The following is a 20,826-nucleotide window of genomic DNA, read 5'->3' as shown; positions in this document are numbered from 1 at the left end:
ATACACACACATATATCTGTATGTATGTATCTGTATATCTGTATTTTAACAACATCTATCAGCGCTGCATACTTTCGGATCGATGATTCGAAAAAGTAACCCAAAAGTGTATGTACTGCGCATGACTGGACTACACTGGCAAAGCTCCCCGGTGTGGCTCATTTGCATCTACTAGGCCAAAGAATATAGGCTAGGCCTACATGTTTGCAAAACTGGATAACCTGAAATAAAAAAGATTTAAAATGTATGGCTCGCACTTTGTCACGACCCCCTGAGAATCAAACACTGTTGGACAAAGCAGAATTAGGTTATGCTATGCTTTCAACTGACACTTGCATATTCCCATGGTAGCATTTTTATCTTCTAATGTCTAATCTTTCAATTAAATTTTCATTTGCTCCAAAAGGAGGTGGTAAGAAGGCTGATTGTTGTATTCCTAAGCAAGATAGATATTTAAGAATGTGATCATAAGACTGAACAATTGGGAAAAAAGTGCATGGAGTGAAATATTTAAATCTTGTGTTGTACCATGTATTACCATATTGAGCAGATAGGTGTGGATATGAAGAATATGAAGAGTAATCTGATAAGAGGTTTACTGAAAAGATAATCAACACTTATTAAATATGCACCTTCACATTCAAAGAAAACAAGAAAAGATTTTCAGAAACAATAAAAAGAATATATTCAAAAGAAATTCCAAATAGTCAGTGTCAGTGGTTGAGAAAAACAGGAGAATAGCTAGGAATGCTATAGCTTTAACTGTTCAGTAAAAAAATGTATATTTATGTTAATTTTCAATAAAATCAATGCTGTTTTCTGGCAATACAGTACAAAATTAAGTTTTAAATTACTTGAAATGAGCAGATCTGGCAACACATTTCTTAACATGTTGTTAGATTATTTATGTAACTATAGTAACATTATTTTGAAATAAATTTACGTTTATTTATAGTGTTATCCATTCAGTAAAAAATGATATATTTTTATTCAAAAAATGACGTTTTTTCTGGCAATACAGCATCCACGTGTGTAAATTACCCACAACTTTTTTTCTTGATTATTGTTTGGATGTGTGTGCACCACTTTGGAAGTTACAGATAGGTTTCAGAGGCATACTTAAAAAAAAATATATATTTTGAGAAAAACCCCCTTTTGTAATGATAGTATCTTCCAAACAGAATTTTTTACACAATTTTTTTTTGCGATAAATGGAAGTTAATACCTGGTTACTTACATGGATGATCACAAAAATATATACAGTGCATGTTCTTTTTTTAAAATAAGGTCTGAAAGTCAGTGTTTTTTCACCTCTGAAAATGTCCAAAATTGACAAAAACGGTAAAAGTTAGATAATGGGTCATGGCCATGACAACGAAGGCTAAAAAATTAAACAAAATGTCATAGATATGCTTTTTACCCAAGTATCTATTCATGGTAAAAATTTGAGAGAAATCCATTTTTTGACATCTGCCACCAAGTCTTTGATTTTTATGGACAACCATTCTTAAATTGTATAATATATAATGGCAATACTTGTAGTATTTGGTTAATTTTTTAATGATAATTAGGCGGATAATTATTATCATTTTGTTTTTTTGAGGAGCCTAAATAAAACAAGCTTTGTTTCCCTTTCAGGATTCTTCATTTGATACTACATTCTAAGTTACTTATGCCTTTTTTTAGTATTATTTATGCTACATTTCTGTACTTGTATCAAGTGGAAACTAATTAAAAGTATGAATGAGTTATGGGGTGACATTTTGTTTACTCTTTATGCAGATACCAGAATCTAGAAGTCCATATATTTTATGATGATGGTTTAGAGTTTATCTCTATATGCCATATTATCTATAGGATTTTCTCTTTTGTAATTCTACATTGTCGGTTCAAACAGTGAGTATCTGGTTTGTTCTGCTATATGCAGAGATTGAAGAAAATTGTTTTGAATCGGGTATAAATTTGTCACCAAGCCTTAGTTGCTTAGAGAGAGATGGGTTTTCTGACTCCAAACTTGCGCCTGATTTTTTAATTACCCTTACGCATAAATTTCATGTTCTGAATTAATGCTACATTGTAGCTGAAAGAAATATAGAAATACAAAACTGTCCATATTATTATGTCCAACATTGTTATGTCATGTACCAGCTCCCTCCTTGGAATTAGCTTTTTTGATATTGACTTTTTTCTTTGTATTTTACTGGTAAGATGATGAAATTCTTGTTAAATTATAAAACAAAGTCTATAAATGATTTAAATATATCAATAATATATATTTATTAGACAATAACACAAAGCAGTTATTTACGGCAAACATTGATATTCTGATTATTTTAAATAAGAATAATATACCTACATACTTTTATTTAATTATAAAGTGAAATGCAATTCTTTTTGAGCATTCCACAGCCTAAACCCACCAAGGACATGCAGTGGTAAAATCATTACTCAATATTATATGTTAAATTAAAATGGTATGGAAATATACTTTTACTACTGTGTAATACAATGATGGTACCTGATTCTAATATACTGTATATTCAAAATATATAAATGTAACTATGCACAAGTTTTAAAAATAAATTTTAGTATATGCACACAATTTATAGGCCTACTTGGATTAATAAGGCAGGTAATACGTACAGTAGAACCCCATTAGGGGGACACCTTTGGGATAAAAAAAATTGTCCCCTTAATAGGGGTGTTCACCCCTATTCAGGGGACACTTAACCAAAAACGTGAAATTGTCCCCTTAATAGGGGTTTTTGGCATATTTCGTACAATGACAACATACAGTAGATTCTTTATAATTTTATTTAAGGCCTATATTTGCAATGCAAAAAATAAATAATTTATGATATGAAATTAACTGATATGTAATGAAAACTACAAAAGTTGTATAGGCCTATGTTCCCAATATTATTTATCTCTTGATCCAAGTGTTATATTAATGGTCAAATATTTTTTTTTTTTTCAAATATTGAGCATTCTATTTGATGTACAAGATAGAATAGCATAAATAGAGTAACGACTGAAGTAGAAGTCAGGATGGGTATACATTAGCCTGTAATGTAGTACGTTTATGTGAAAATACACAAAACAAGAACTCCCCATGGCTAATGGTGAAAATTGTCAAGATTGTATTTATATGAAGTAACACATTCTAAAGTTTGAGAGAGAAACATTTTCTTTTGAAATTAAGTTAATTGCTCAAAAGTTGTCAAAATACAAATTTGAAAGATTTTTTTTATTTTGAGACTACTGTAGTTGTTTTGATACAATAACCAAAATAAGAGTCCCTTAATAGGGGTTAAATTTTATTGATTTGACCATTTTGCACACTCAGAAAGTGTCTACGTCCCCTTAATAGGGGTTGGCTGTAATGATCAAAAGTATATTGCCAATCATTTTACGGAAAAGTGTCCCCTTAATGGGGGTGTCCCCTGAATAGGGGTGTCCCAAAGGAGAGGTTCTACTGTAATTGCAATTTTTCAGTGACTGACTTGATGAAACATTAGTGCTACCCAGATTGGGGTTGAATTCCATATAGGAAGTCCTAATATACAGTGCTTTTACAATGTTATTGTGCACTAGCTCACATATACTTAACATAAACAACATACAAAACTATCAATTCCACAAGATCTAATTTACAACTTACCTTACAGATTTATCAATTATAGTACTGGAGAATAGTAATCTACCAACATGAATGCACTGCAATAGAGTGAATCTAACAAATTATTTTTCTATAAACATCAGTGTCTGTAATGATTTAGTAACCAGCTGTATTTATGTAAACATTAACAATAAAACAACAATAAGAACAAACAGGTTGATGCAAGCTTAGCTGATGAAGCTGACATGCTGCCAGCAAAAGATTAAATGTTTAACAAAATCAATAAATAAATATCAATAGTTAGTCCTAAAGTGTTTAACTCCCGGTTTAACTCAGTATTTTTGTCATTGTGGTTTCATACAACCATCAGAGCATTAGAAATATCTACAGTATGTCCTATTATAAAAGTACAGCATATGAAAGTGAAATTAATTTTCCACAAAAGAAAAATGACCATATACAATGTATCGATTCCATCATACACTAGCTCAAGAACAAGAGCCATTACAATCTAAGTGTATATCAACTTTATAACTTGGTTTTCAATGGATCCTGATGGGAGAAAATGTGTTTTCCACCAAATATTAATATACAGAACATTGAGTACTTCCCTAATATTTAAAACAGATATCCAAACAACACACATCTTATAAATACAAATTCTTAATGTTATTATTATCCCAATTAATTAAAATCACTTTTGATATTGCATTGTAAATTATAAACCTGATATAAATTTATTAATTCACACACTATCAATATTACCATTTTTCAGCCTAATAGCAGTAAGGCATGGCATTCCTAGGGCTATAAAAATTGGGGTGGGGGTGTATGATTAGGAGCAAGGAGGCAATATATCTGGGAACAAATATGAGGTGGTTTAACTATCACTGTCGAGTGCTCAACAAAATTTTCTGTGGGGAGTCTCTGAGAGGCTTGCACTCCATGCTTACTTCAGATATGTCACTGGCTGTAAAGGTTTACACCATACCCTGCTACACATAGGAAACAGAAACTATGTCCAGGGCCTGGAAAAAAATGTTTGTGCCTCTGACAATGAAAATTGCCTTGATAGCCTCCAGTACCAAATGTTATCTGTATACTATATAGCCCAACAGTACATATTTTAGAATTTTTTCTCCCAAAACATTCATGATGCCTCTGACTGCTGGTCGAGCCTTCACACACTATTTCCAGTCCAGACTATGTCCAGCAGTGTCCAGTATTTGTCCAATGAAAGGGGGGGGGGGGTTATTGTGGTCTAGAACCACAATCCCCTTCATCCCAATCAAGTTTTTACTTGTGGATTCTCACAGGGGGAACTAGGCAACCCCTGGGTGTTGGGTCGTATTCCCTTGTACTAGTAAAGCCACTACTGCTAATCAATGTGAATTATCAACAGATTTTAAACTAATTAAAAACAGAGCTCAGAACACCAAACCACCTTATTCTGAATATGAAATTGAGTATCTAAAACAAAGTAATATTTTGCATTGTCTTCAGCTTGTCAGATTTTATTACATTGGTTAATGAGCACATTGATGTCCATTTGTGTTATAGTGTTACCATTCTCTTCAACCTCTTCTTGGGACACCATTCCAAAAAATACAGAGCCTGAAATACTCACAATTGGTTCTCCCAATTTTGTAACAAATTTTACTGAAATTAAGAAAAAAGAAATGCAAGTAAATTTTTAGGAGAGTACTGTAAATTTATAATTACTACAGTACTTAAATCGGTTACTTTAATTTAAAAAACATAAGACTTAGCTTCGAATTTAAAATTATAATTATAAAAAAAACCACCTCATAGATAATATTATTGTTCCAAAAATTCTTTGTATAGACCATTAAATTGCCATGTAACCAATCTAAAGTCTTCCATAGTAAAAGGTCAGCTCTGATAACTTTTTTGATCCTTTAAATGATCATCCAGATTTCTGGACAGATAATATATTAGAAATGCATAATAAATTTAAGTATATTATAGTTTAGCTTAAAAAAATAGTTCCTGCAAGTCACTCATTGCTGGGTGCTAAAAACATTTTAGATAATTCTACATTTACAAATAAACAATTGCAAAAATAAGCCTGAAGTGTGTTATTTACAATGTTTTATACTAGAATTCAACACCACATTATTTATCATTATTATTTATTTTACTCTAATACCAAAGAAAGTGTATATTTTATATATATTATTAAAATGAGTTACATAATATATACTATACTGTACATATATATAAATGTCAAAGGTCAAAAAGCAGGAAACACAATTAACCTTGAAGCATGCATCATACATAATAAAAAGATGGTTGTACTGCATTAATACATTAATAAGATCAACAGAATACTTACCAGATTTCTTGTCACAATACTACAACTACATAAAACAGGTAGGCCCCTACACCATTCTACAATCAGAGTATGTGTTAAATTGACCCTCTCAGAAGCTCATGTCACTGATATTAAGGATATCAGGATCAGATGTTGATATTTTTATCATGATAAATATGGGTTTATTATAATAAATTGACTATGAGATCAGTCTGCGAGAAAACCAATTTAACAGAATACTACATGGATATTAAACATAAATGTTAACATAAATGATGATGAATTTGATTAAGAAAAGCTGATTATGAAAATGTTACAAATGACAGACTAAATGTAAAACTACAGTATATATTTCTCTTCTATAAAACCTACCAATACTAAATGGCAAAACATTTCACAGTTCACTAATATTGCATCATGTCGTGAGTATTCATATTCAAGTAGTAAAGGAAGTAAAATATTGGTTGAATTTACTGAATTTGAACTGTTGGTACCAGCTCCTTTGACCCAGTAATAATAAATGACTCTATTTACAGGATATGGACCATTTAAGATTACAACAAATTAATACTAGAATGAATATGTGTGTATTAGTTAAAAAGAAAAATTACGATTTTCAGTGATTACCTTGCTCCTCAGCTAGCTTAATCTGAAGTCTATTTAATTTTATGAATGTTTTAATTTTGTACACTATCTTGTTTAAAAATAAATTAATTTTATTATATTTCAATGCCACTTTACAAGATTACTTCTTTCCTGAAAAGGTTTTGAAATAAAAAAAATCACTGCAAATCACATCTTAAAATGCCCATGCTCAAAAATGTCCTTTGTGTTAAATTGTGTATTTACTGTATATCCATTCCTAAAATTTCAAACAATCAAAACACACACTAATATGCATTGATAAATGGTTTATTGATTTTCATCTATATCTACCAATAACATAAAACTATGTATCAATTTTCATAAATTCTGTTGTCTAAAACTTTTTGTATTGTCTGTTGGCAGGAAGCATCTTTGCACCTTAAGTATGGTGGGGCAATGACAAAGTGTTGGGATAAGGCAGGAAACGCTTCAATTTATGAATTACTATTTCGTAAAATGTAAATTTATAAATATTATAATAATAATCTACTAATACCATTTAAACTATGTATCAATTTTTATAAATTATGTTGTTTATAACTCTCTTTATTTCTGTCGGCAAGCAAGCATTTAAGCACTGTAAGTACGGTGGGGACAATGACAGAGCGTTCGGATAAGGCAGGAAACACTTCAATTTACGAGTTACTATTTTTTCAAATGCAAATTTGTAAATAACATGTATTTATATTTTTATTGTTTAGGTATTTTTTGGCGGGAAACACTTTGTAATTTATTATCCTAATATTCTTCTTCTTGGATTCTATAGGAGTTGTAATAATGTATTCTTAAAAGAAGAAATTAATGTCTGCAATTTTAGTATTCAGTCATGTCATAAATATTATAGAATTTCTAATACACAAACTCATGTCTCATACAAATACATACTATATCTTTAGTGTGTTCTAATTCTATATACAACATATATACAGATAACCGATGATAGACTTTCAATGAAATTTCAATAAAACTGATATTCAAGATATAAAATATATTTTTTTCAGTACCGTGTACACGGATATTGCTGCTTCTCATGCAATCAAAGAGCATACCATAAGGTGGAAGAGGTCTAACGCTTGGGTTTTCTTAGAAATGCAATCCCAAAGGAGAGCATCCCTAAAAGAGAGATAAGGATTATAACAATGATCGATGATGATATACATGTAGAAGTAGCTTGTATCGGATGCACACCGTATGTAAAAATTTGCCCACATTGGATGCACACTGTGAGTACAAAATGCTTGTTGGAATTTTTTATCCATATGTAGGTTACTACAGTAAGTTGTGATAGTACTTCATTTTTGGTTTTGTTGTGTGCATGTAAAATCAGCAGAATTAGTTTTCTTTCTATTACTGTACTCTTTGCCTTCATCAGCGAAATGACCACAGGAGAAGCAGAAATATTTCGAATACTGTACCACATTAAATAAAAGAGTGATCATAAAGTCTACCATTGAATGTCTATCATTCTTAATTTATACTGTGTTAGGTTTAATTTGGCAATTAATACGAATTAATTATTAAATCAACAAGGCTGTAGGGATATCCTGATAAAATAGTTATTTAAATAAACACAATGTGTTGTAAATGCGCACACATAATAGGGGAGAACCTTTAAATGCATTCTACATACAAAACACTTTCAGTAAAAGAACAGGAAAACAGAAGTGAAACATGAGGAATATGAACAGGCTATATATACTGTACATATGTGCATCTTGTGAAAATAACAAGCAAACAGCGTTACATGGTTACAATACAGCAGAATATACTATAAATGTAATATATAATAAAACAGTCAATATAATAAATAAATAAATAAATAAATAATAAACAGTCAACAATTAGCATAATATTAAGACATTCAAGGCACTCTATTGTGTATTGTAGGTTTAAACTTAATGTCATAATTACACATATGTTGGACAGAAAATTTCACCATCAAACCATCATTTGGAAAGAACTTTATAAGTGTATGAGGACCATTGTTACAGTACCACATGCACACTATAAAACATCATGATAAACTAGAGTACAACTACAGTCAATGGATATATTCATACCACATTCAAAGCACTCTCAGCTGCAGTTGTAATAATTGGAAGAGAAAACATATTACTATACATTGTGTTAAATATTTTTTGGTTCACAAGTTGCAATAATATATAACATCTGTACAAACATTGGCAAAAATAAACTAGAGTACATTAGTGCCACAGAGGTGGTCATAGTAATAAACAAACAATGGTGATGGTGGTAGTGGGGGGGGGGAGGGGAAGGGGTGGAAACACCACTGATCACATACACACTTCAGTATGACAAAAAAGATGTAGTCTATATTTCAGAATGATAATAGTCATGTATTTCTACATAGCACAATATCTTAATTAAAAATTATTAAATAAATATATAAAAAATACAATATGAAATTGAGAAGCAAGCAGAATAGAACAGCAAATAATTCAGAGCAGCATATTCCATATATAACATGAACGATGAACAGCAAATTACTGTGAGAACCCAACAGAAATTAATAAGTATTGCACATGTGTTTTAAATATGTTTAAATATCCCCATGCACCATTAAACACATCAAACATTGATTAAAATTAAAATTGCAGTCCCTTTAAATAGTACTGTAATATTGAGTGGAGCACTACAGCTGTATGTTTCACATATAGGCTATCAGTTTTAAAAAAGTAGAGCCTTAATTAATGTCAAGAAATAATATACAGTAATAGAACTTTCTAAAAATATGTAGTTTGCTAGCAGAACACATGAATCTCCATGGTACAGGGTGCACAACGTGGCTATATAAAGCTAATTTGATATAGTAATACCGACCATAGCCAATGAGCTGATAATGCCTTGTCATGTGACTATTACTTGGGACTGCAACTTTACAGAAAAATGATTGAAGTCAAAACTATACAAGAGTGTACAGTACTGTAAAATAATGTTAATTGGTTTATAGTAGCATATTTTTTTTGTCATCAAAATATATAAATAAAATATAGTACCATAAAACAAATAAAATGAATAAGAAGACAAATACTAAAAATGTGATCTAAATCTATTGGTAAGTAGAGTACTGTATAGGATATTAATAATCTACCAACATAACTGTCTATCATAAAGTAAGAAAGCCCAAAACACCAATTAAAGTAACTTGTAGACTTTTATAACAGCTATTTAATAGCCTTATTAAAACTTTGTCTATTAGCATATACAAAACAGTTTTTTTAATGATATTTTGTTTTTATTTAAATAGCATAATTTTCAACCCCAATTCATTTGTTTAGGACGATATGTTTAATCTTGTCATTGTGTCCTTTCTGTTGTTTTTATAATATTTATTTTTTTTATATTTATTTAGTACAGTACTGTTTATATTTTATGAGAAGAAATAAAATAGAAAATGGTTCTAAATCATACAGTTGTAATGAAATCCTCTATTCTTTCATTTTCCAACATATGAAAGGTATACTTTTCATTATTACCTTCATCTGCTGTCTCCTCTGTCTTCCCTTTCAGTTGTCTGGCTGGTAGATGCTGCTTTGGTTTCATAAATCGTCCACAGATACTCAAAATTACTGGTAGAAGTAAAAGCCCATGAAATAAACCAAACAGCATCACAAGGAACATGACTTTGAAGAAGCTTCTGAAGATATAGGCGGGAGCCGAACAGAGCGCAAACATGCCTAGAATTGTAGAAAAACCACCCTGCACAATTGGCATACCTAAGGAATGTAACGCAGATATTGCACGTTTGTTTGGATCTTCATCAGTAGCAATGACATATGCATACGTAACATGTGCTGTGAAATCCACGCTAAAGCCAATACACAAAATAACGTTGATCATCGATGTACCATCGAGGTTCACCCCCCAAAATGTCATGAATCCTATAACCCCAGCTTCAATTGATGCGATGGAAATTGTGACACACACAGCACAGATTGGATGCGGTATCAGCACCAGTGCCACAAAAAACATACAGATGGTAGCAATGATTAAATTCTGTAGTGTTGTTGGTACAATTATGATAAACTGTTCAGTGTAGACAAATGTTGGACCAAATGCACGTAGAGGAATTGGTGATTGACGTCCGGTGTTGCGAATTTCACTCAAGAAGGTGGCTTCATCAACTGATGTATACAAGTTCTTTGAAATGACAATGAAGCGGGATGATGTAATTTGGGGGTCATCTGCATCTGAATTGAAATTAATATCGAGAGAAAACTCTTGAAAATGAGGTACTTGTAAGAAATGTTCACGTAGGATCTTGAAAAACGTTGTCTGGTTTAAACTGTTGATATTGATGTTGTTTTCCAATAAGAACAGCTGATAGGAATGTAGCCAAGAGGTAGTAAAGTTTGAACTGTGTATGTACTTTGATTTCTCAAAGCTCTGTATGATCTTCTCCAACTGATCTTGCACTTCAGATTCCCAATAATTAAGCTTGTTTGTGAACACAATTTGCACCGGTGGACCAAATTCATTAAAGTGCTCATCCTCAAGAGTAAAAGCCTCAAAAGCGTATGAGTCATCAGCTGCTAATTTCTTCAACTCGAGGCCTTCACGTAACTGTGTGCAACCCCATACTGCTAAACCAATGTACACCGCAAATGCAATCAGTACCAAAATCTTCACCGCCGGTTTCATAATGAATGGTCCATAATAATTCTTAAAGAACTGCATTAGCCAAGGCTCATTCTCATTCTTGCTTATTGTGTCGGACTCTGTAAATCCTCCAGCGCAAAAAATCTTATACAATCTGGATTTAGCTTCTTTTTTCGGTAGTACCTTTTTACATGTGTAGCAGTGTCTATTTGCTGCCTCACGACGACCAATCAGAACCATGCACGCCCCGAAAAATGTGATTTGGTAAATATAGTCAAAGGCGATAGCTACACCCGTGTACAGGCAAAATATTTGGATTGCAGGGAGTGGATTATAGGCTCCAATACTAAAAGCAAGAATGTCTGTTAAGCTTGTTATGGTTATTGAAACCGCAGCTTCCGAGTAAGCTAGCCCCATTCGTTCTTCGACAGACAGCTTTGGGTTTGTCTGCCTCCAAGCAGCCAGCATAATGAACATATCATCCAAACCAATACCTACCAAAAGCAATGTGTTGAAAAACATTTTTATAAGCTCCTTTTTGATTAATAATAAATAAAAGCATTATTGAAATTGTGTAGTTTCCCTTTTTTGCTTATCATCAACACTACATTTCCAAAAAATTATAGTACCATAATTACCATTACTGTCAAATTATAGAATTTTCATGATACTATAGTAAACTAGAATGAATGAACATTAAAAAAAATAATAACATTGTACTTTATACAATATTATAGGTAAAAGTTTTTTAAATTTTAAAATATTATCTCAATAACCTACTGTATGTCCGAATACAGGTATGATATAAATTTATAATGACATCATACCCATCACTAATTATTGTATTTGTTAAAATACATCATCACATGGAGTGGAGCTATATTTTGGTGGTTAATATAGTTGACCTACTGATTACTGAGTGGAAATCAATTTTATTCATCCTACATGTGGCAATTCTTAAAAACAGGACTGAATAAAATTCTAAAACAATTTTAGAGAGACCTTTTCAAAATTTTAGCTTACTGTAAACTTTTTAAGAAACATTATGTTAAGTTTTAATTGTAATTATCTTTCTAATTTTTATCCTTGTTTTTTTCTTGTTCCCGTAATAATTTTTTAACCTTTTTCCTAAGACTTTTTCTATATTTGAACTACTGTACAAAAACTACAAAGCCTAATAATAAAATATATTTTGATCATCAAAACATCCCTATGTGTATTCAGTAGTGAGTTATACTCTTTAATAAGAATGAAAAAGAAATTAAAATTCTTACCTATTGCTAGAAAAGGCGTAACTGACACTATCTGGTTAAAAGGAACCTGAGCAAATCCCATGATCCCGCCGGTAGACATAATTGCAAGGGCTGCAGAGATGATTCCTAACTGACCAAGCCATGGCTTACTTAGAACCCAATCACTCATCATACAAGAGCCAACAGCAAACATGAACAGCACACCAAATGTTATAGAAAACCGAGGCATTACACGTTCACTCAACTCTACAAGCTCGTCTGAAAGTGTATTTGAAGTAAGGTAAACAATCTTGATGTGAGGAGATTCAAAGTCCTCCATAGCATCGAGGAAGGCGTACTCCCAATCTATAGAAAGGTCTTTTACTTCTGGAGTAGAGCTTAAGTAGTAGGTTGTTCTGAAAGCAAATGCAGACTGAAAGACATCACTCATGTTAACATAATCAACTTCAGTAAAAGTAGCACCGATGAAGAAGGCCTGACTTCCGCTCCGTAGAAATGGATATGTCAGTTGCATGTTGAGAATGTTACTAGCATTGTAATTAAGCGCATTGAGAAAATTGTTCTCTGCACATTTACCCTTCCACTTAGCACATAGATCATTGTACTGCAAAACTTCCTTGTCCCTATAAATGATAATACTTTTAACTTTACGATCAAGACGAATAATTTCATCAATAGCTTCTACCGAGAGAAGATTCACGCTATCTTGTGGTAGGACCATGACCGTGCCGCTGGACTCACTGGTACTTAGCAGTCGCCCTTCTTTAAATTCTGTATAATTTATTGGGAATAGTTTAGAAATCTCTGTTTTATCGTCTCGTGCGATACTATCAGATGGTGTAAAGAGATATTCAGCATCCTTTTCCATTTCAAGATAGAAGAATCCAATGGATAAAACACAGGATAAAATGAGAGGAAACAGCAGAAATTTGTATGGATGTCTGGAAATAAACTTGCCATAGTTGTTAAAGACACTGGTCAGATTGTTACCAATACATCCTAAGAACTTCATTCTGATGGCACCTCAAACTTGGGTGTATAAAATAATCTTCTTGATCCAATTATTAAGTTAAATATTGCCATGCAAAAAAACCCCCCCTAAATGGAAAAACTCATTTAGACTTCTATGCCCTTGTTGTATAATACTGTATAGGATGAGTCTTGTGTGTCATAAGTCTTGATTGGTTTGGTTCTTTTCAATTACCTGATATTCCATTATTCTTGAGTTTCAGCTGACTGTTTCCTATAAAAGACAAAAAGAAAAATGTTAGAATATGTATTGCCATCCCCATTTCTACTCCCAACACTACCACAATAAACACCACCACCACAAATTTTTTTCTGTCCTACAAATTTTTTGCAAGAATTTTTTCAATGAAATTCAAACACGAATCCATAATGAATTGAATCCATAATAATTATCTCAATACATTTGAGATAATGAATGTTTACAGTACAATTGAGATAATTAATGCATTCAGTACAGTTGAGGAATCTGTGGCTCTATAATACATTCAGGTGGAGAGCTGTATGACACACAAGACGAGGACAACTGCTTCATAATTGTACATTGATCCAGAAAAATTGCTTCAAAATGTTGTTCTAATGCCAGGTTAGAACAGTGGATTTGTTTGAGTCTTGCTCCTTGCAAAAAGTTGATAAATATATACTATATATTCTATTCTATCTATCGATTCTATAACTGAACAGACACCAAATGACCACTATTTTATATACATACCCTGTATTAAGTTTCAGTGACCTGTTCTAATTCTATTGTTCTCAAAGATATAGTTTTATTAAAGCAGACAACTTTTTTGTCTGCATGGTCTGCTTAAATATACACATCATCTGCTTGACTTATTTATAAAAGTCAACGGTACAAATACTTGCCAAGAAAATACCTCAGTCTTAATATGATATTAAAAAAAACAGGATGTTGCTATTTCCAAATCTCTATCATATCTATCATTACATTGTGCTGTAGTCTTAAAAATAAATAACCTGTATTATAAATACTCAAGTAGAAATATTTTTATCTGTAGTTTGCATACCTTATTAAAGACATGGATGCAATTGTGAACACTCAACATATTTTCTCTCGCACAAGACTTGAGCGCTTGTCTCAGTGTAACTAAGGGCATTTCCTCACTGGGAAAAAGAGCGCCCCTGGGTCTGTTTAGCTGCCAGGCCTCAACAGATGAGTCGAAAGGTGACCTACAGGCTCTATTGGGGTCAAGTGGAAGGCCAAGTGCAAGCAAAATTCTGAGGGCAAGTAATCAGAACCTAATATTTCTGTAATTTGAAATGGATATCAATTGCATCATTCCTTTAATTTTTTATCCTATTGCCTGGGCCTCTGCAGGACCTAGTGGTATGCTTGGGGCCTCCATCGGGGTCAGTGAGGGTCTGGGAGACCTACCCATTTTATCTACTGTTAATCCCTAATGGCCCAAGTCCGTATAATACCCTTGTTGTGGGGAACTTTCCCCCTCTTGTGTTGTTACTGATAAGATCTGGTGTTCGAAATAAATGAAGTCACTGTGTTAGTTTAGATGCAGTTATACACTGACTCGCACTAACAATAGGCCTACTACAGAACCAAAGCTAAGAAAATCAGGTGGTTTTCTTTCTATGTGTTTATTCAGTTGCAATGACCAAGTTACTTTCTATCTATCTTCGGTTTAGTGCATTAGCCTCACTTTCTAATGAACAGTTTACTAATAATCATTTAGTATAGTTACGTATCATATACTAGCGGAAATTATTAGTGAAGGTTAGATTAATGCATGACAGAAATGCATCATGCAAGGCCCAGAGGAATTTGTTGAATGCATTAATCTTTTCTCGAGTAAGTTTGATGAAGAGCTGCACAGAATAACTTTGTGCAAGAACATCAAGGGAAACTGGATAGGAGAAAGAGAAGGGAAAAATTAAAACAAAAGAAGGGCCTTTCCATAATCCGTTCCATAAACATTAAGAACAAATAAAAAAAAAAAAAAAACAATAATAACACAGAAATATTACAATTTATAATTATCTTATTATTATTACACATATTAATAATAATCATTATTAACATAGTAATGATTATAATAATTACATAATTAATAACTGCAACAATTAAAATTAACACTTATTAAAATAACAATATCTTATAAATCATATCATATCTTCCAATTTATTACTACTGTACTGTATTCTGAAATATTTAATATCAAATTAGTTTTTAACATATAAAGTATTATTTGTTTTTAATATACCGTTTCTTTATTCCAAGTTTGTAAATACATTTCGTATAGCTTGCCTGGTGACAATAAATGAAATCAGAATCTAAAATCCAAATTGTTTTCATTATTTCAGAATGGGTTGTTTTCATACAAGCATCAGAGGAAATTAATGATTGTTGTTGTGCTTTCAAAGTAATAGGCCAGCAAGACCATTAGTTGTCCATTAGTAAAGTTGGTGTTAAATTACCACAAGTTAACATTACAAGCATTAGGGCTACAAAAATCCTGACATCTGATTTAATACGAACAAGCCAAAACATGTGATATTAATGACTGCTAACAAATGAAGGTACATGCTACCTGACAGCTAATTATTTGATTGACAGTTCACTCTTATTTAACCGTACTTTATTACAGTAGTTAATCACACTTGATTGTGATATACAGATACAGTTTGCCTCCAATTAAAGACCCTTCCAATTAAAGACCACCTCCACCTAAAGCTTACTTTTCTGCAGCCCTCGGTGGAATGTGCCTATCTTTTATCATTAGTAGAACTCTCCAATTAAAGACTCCCTATTTAGAAACCAAAGATCATGGTTTTGGCAGATCCAACTGAAAATTTTCCCTCCAATGTTAATAAAAACAAATGTTATTACTGACACATAAAAATATTAGCTAATGCAAATCATAATATTTTAATGAAAAGTTTAGTAAAAAAATGAGTACAGGACTGGATGTCTGGCTACCATGAAATACTTTAAGAATAAATAACAGCATGCAGTAACTGTACATCCAAAAAAAAATTTAATGTATTTACTTCTTAATTTCCCTAGAGAAATCTAAAAACCACATTTAGTGTCCAGGGGTCCCAAGTCTCCTGCTAAGGCCCGGGATAGAGTCTCCTCGAAATCAGCAGGAAGGCGGCCTGCAAATACCGTGAGCAAGCAAAAATCTCCCGGAAACAATCTTCCGCAAATATGATACTTGCATGTTTTTATTATTTGTCTCCAGGAAGTCAACCAACAAAAAAAACAAGTGATAGAACATATAATACCCCTTTTACACTGCAAGCAAATCTCCGGACACAACACATTGATAATATATATTAAGATTAGGTCAAAGTCTAATTTTCGGCAAAATCTGTATGGAAATCTGAATTATTTTTTGAAATGCATGGATGGATTTCTAAGCCAACTTTTTGCGCGAAAAATATACTGTATTCCCCGTGCAGGCCTTACTTTACATTCTGGGCTGGACCGAAACAACTCAGGCAGGGCCTAATCAACCCGGGCCGAATCAAATTGGGGGCTGAAACGACCCAACACCCTCACACACATTCATTTACTATACCCCCTTCACACTGAACTAGTTCGCACTAGGTTCTGAAGAACGGGGTGGAATGGGGACGAACTGGATATGAACGGAATGGACGTAGCAGAGACCGAATACAATCTTAGTACGAACGGTATGAACGGGCAAGGACGGGAATGGTGGTTCAGAACGTCAACCATGTTTAAAATTTGATCGCGTTCTACCCGTTCAAAAATAGGAGTCGTGTTTCGAACGAGATTGTCGTGCTGAAAATGGAATTGCCGTACTGCGAACAAGGAACGAACAGGTCAGAAACGAACTGAACATCGTGCAAACGGGGGAAAAAATAGGAATACGATCCAACACAGATGCTGTTACGTTCCACCCCGTCCTGCCCATTCTCAGACTGACCTAACTACATTCCATTACGCCTTCACTGCGTTCTTAAGCCATGTTAACCAGTTTATACGTTTGTGATATGTTGCTATTTAGTTATAAAAAGTTTTATTCAGATCTACTACTTTCTACTATTTGTCAGTACGTTCAATCCGTTTTTAGTCAGATCTACTCGTTTCTACTACATTTTAACTACGTCCACCCCATTTGCATTTGTCGAATCAGCAAAGTTTTTGTTATAATAGTGCAGACCAATGATGCTCCCTTATTTGGAAATCAACTCTCTGGCTGAATTGTTATGCTATATTAATTTACCATGGTGTGTCAATCTTTTTGACCTTTTTTTCTTGCTCTATTGAATTTGTGATTCTGCTTCATTATTTTCAGAATGAGGTAATGATGGTGTCTCACTCCCTAGAGCATCCTCCTCTTTGACTTTATGAGCAGCAGGAGTAGATGGGCCAGCATCGTCATCAGCAGGAAAATCATCAATGTATTTCTTTGAGGTTTCTCTCCCTTGCCTCTTCTGTTTTCTTGGCATGTTTACTATAGCAAGTACTGAATCAAAATGAGGAGAAAGGGCTAGATATGGGTCATATTACAGCAGATCGGACTGGAACATGACCCAGATCCCCGTTCTGCCTGAGAACGCAGTGCAAACGGGCAAGACTGAGCATGAACTGGCTTGAATGGACATGTTGTAGTGCGAACCATGTAGAAACGTCCTAGAACGGGTTGAAACTTACTGTGAACGGGGGTTAAACGGGTTGAGGACGGATTGGAACTTGTTTAGAACGGACTACAAAGGACACCGGGCGTAAGGTCTTCCCGTTTTAAACATTGTGCGAACGTTATAAAAACTGTCTGCAATCGTAATGGACTTACTTCCAACTGTGTTGTCATAGCAAAAATTTTATTTGGCCTAGCTAGGCCTATAGGCTAGATAGATAGGCCTAGGCTAGGCCTAATGATTAATGTATAATACTTTGCACTTCTGACTGAAAAAAAAACAAAAAAAAACATCAGACCAAGAAGAAGCCCTGTCAATATAATTTTGGAAAGAATCACAAATAATTATTCATCAGTTACTCATTCAATTTCAAATTTTTAAGTGCAGGATAAGGCTAGGGAAGCAGGTCAACTCGGCCACAAGTCAGCACGGCCACAGTCAACTTGGCCACAAGTCAACTCGGATACAAATCAACTTGGCCACAAAAAGTTTGGCTACAGTCAACCCGGCAACAAGTTAACTCGGCAACAAGTTAACTTGGCCACAAGTCAACTCGGCCACAAGTTATTTATAATTAAAATGAAATGTAAATATTACTCAGTTTTTGCATCCTTTTTCTTCAATATGATTAAAATGAAGTACACAGTATATTTTAGTATTTTAGTAAAATTCTGATAATCGTCGTGAGCTCGTTGATAACGATATTTAAATGTTTATTACATGCTATATCAACAATAACATACGTTACTGTGTGTTTAACATACGTTACTTTTCACAATGTAGTATTCCTTTCAACTAGGCCTAAGCTATTGCCTGAAATTTTCAATATAACATTTAATTATAAATATCAACTATTTTGTTAACTAAATATAGTCGAGACACAGCTTATAATAAATACTTACCAAATTGCTTCACTTTAATGATGGGCGTAGGACCAACATTCGAGGGAAACACTAAGTTGGTAAACACAAGGTTCTGGGTGTCAATTGCTCAATGCCATTTTTTCTTAGAAGGTTCTAAGACTTTCATGTGTCGTTGGCAGCGTAAATAAGGTCATTTATAATAGTTCTATGCCCTCTATATTTCATTAATATGGATTAATATTCCAAAACGTAATGTAGGTTACTGTAACGTATATTACCTTTTTTAATTACAATTACTAATTAAACATGATTACCCAACACCAATGATGATTTACTGACGCTGTATCCATGCTTATTACTTAACTATTTCTCACGTTTAGTTTGGTTCAAATTCTTGAATTGGTTTATGAAGAAATCAGGTAACGTATGTTTCACTGCTTAAAAGCGACAATCAAAATTTCAAGACCATATTTTGCATAGATGACTTTTCTACTTTTCTGAATTAACAATACAGTATTCATAACATCTTATACTAAGCAAATATTAAATATTACCTTAATGTTTTCCTGCAATAATATATGTTTTTCCTAGCAATTATCATTATGTAACGTAAATTACGTGCATTTGGCGACACGGATAAACTGTACCATAACCATGATACTAAACCCACCTCGATTTAAAAAACTTATAGTACAAATTGACAACCTTCCAACCAGCTTACAAATCGGTAACTATAAGCCCTGTGGTGCACAGCTTTTATTGAATGGCAGATTGCTAAAACGGTATTTTTTATCTGGCGACACACGAATTTTGCATACTCATGACTATAAATATCGTCATAACTCTGTTGTTAGTTATCAAAACTCCATGAAATTTGGTACACTTTTCTATTATTATGGTCTTTTGGTGAAACATGGGCGACCGGGTTTGCACGATTATAGGCCTAGGCCTAGTGAGCCTGACCCTTGTTTGTGCCCGAGTTGATTTGTGCCCAAGTTGACTGTAGCCGAACTTTTTGTGGCCAAGTTAGTTGACTTGTGGCCGAGTTGACTTGTGGCCGAGTTGACTGTAGCCGAGTTGACTTGTGGCCGAGTTGGATCGAATTCATCGCTAGGCCTAGATAGATAGTTAAAGATGACGAGGCTACACTAACCTCCGCCAAGCCATCGGCTGCTCGAGCGTGATTCTCACAACCACCAGGGCCTCAGCTAGGGAAAGCTAGGACTTTACACTCGGAAACACGAAGTAGAATTTGAAAATTATATGGCGACCTTCTTGATTACTTATCAAAAGCCGACACTTTCGTAGACTAACCCTGTTATCTGTCTTGCAACCGGCATCATAATTATTATGTTGATAATAATTATTATCTCATTGGTACCAACTGGTACGATTAGATAGAGGTCTCACTCCTGAGCGCTTTTTATGTGATGATCAAACCCGATCAAACAGCCAAGGTGTTACCAGTGATAAGATTAGTATATTTGTATTTTTATGAGTAAATTTCTTGTAGTGCTAAATTTGCTTAATTTTTTAGGTTCTGATTGAATATGTTCTGTGTATTAATTTAAGACAAAAAATTTTGTTCAAATGTATTTTCTACTGTAGCTCTTTAATGCCTGTAAGATTAGTGCTGCGTTTTTCTTATGGATGCACCACTTTTTGTGTGTGCCACCGATGGAAAGGTGCAATTTCCAAATAAATTGATTGATTGATTGATTACTGTTGTATGCCGAGGCTGATGGGAAATTATGCTAAATTATCCACATGATAAATTTCGAATACGCACCCCCCCCCCCCCATAATATATTTCGAATAAGC

The 20,826-nt window shown here is 33.3% G+C and overlaps 1 protein-coding gene across 4 annotated transcripts; it reads right to left on the bottom strand.

Annotated features, from left to right (window-relative positions):
* Nucleotides 1-2,252: 2,252 nt before the first annotated feature.
* On the bottom strand, nt 2,253-20,457 carry LOC117120052 (patched domain-containing protein 3-like). 4 transcript variants are annotated; one of them, XM_033265057.1, is made up of 5 exons: nt 20,159-20,423; nt 12,494-13,715; nt 10,097-11,713; nt 8,660-8,679; nt 5,150-5,278 (listed from the first exon to the last, which is right to left on the bottom strand). In XM_033265057.1, the coding sequence occupies exons 2-5, from the start codon at nt 13,482-13,484 to the stop codon at nt 5,276-5,278; spliced, it is 2,631 nt and encodes an 876-aa protein (XP_033120948.1). In that variant the 5' UTR covers nt 13,485-13,715; nt 20,159-20,423; the 3' UTR covers nt 5,150-5,275. The 4 variants fall into 4 exon arrangements, with proteins under 4 accessions (XP_033120944.1, XP_033120943.1, XP_033120948.1 ...); XM_033265053.1 differs by lacking the exon at nt 8,660-8,679 and having other exon boundaries at nt 2,253-5,278; nt 20,320-20,457; XM_033265052.1 differs by lacking the exon at nt 8,660-8,679 and having other exon boundaries at nt 2,253-5,278.
* Nucleotides 20,458-20,826: the final 369 nt, after the last annotated feature.

This window comes from Anneissia japonica, unplaced genomic scaffold, assembly GCF_011630105.1.
Source record: "Anneissia japonica isolate Jap-2015-1 unplaced genomic scaffold, ASM1163010v1 scaffold287597_len576451_cov177, whole genome shotgun sequence".
NCBI classification, from domain to species: Eukaryota; Metazoa; Echinodermata; class Crinoidea; order Comatulida; family Comatulidae; genus Anneissia; species Anneissia japonica.
This window is presented reverse-complemented; position numbering and strand designations above follow the sequence as displayed.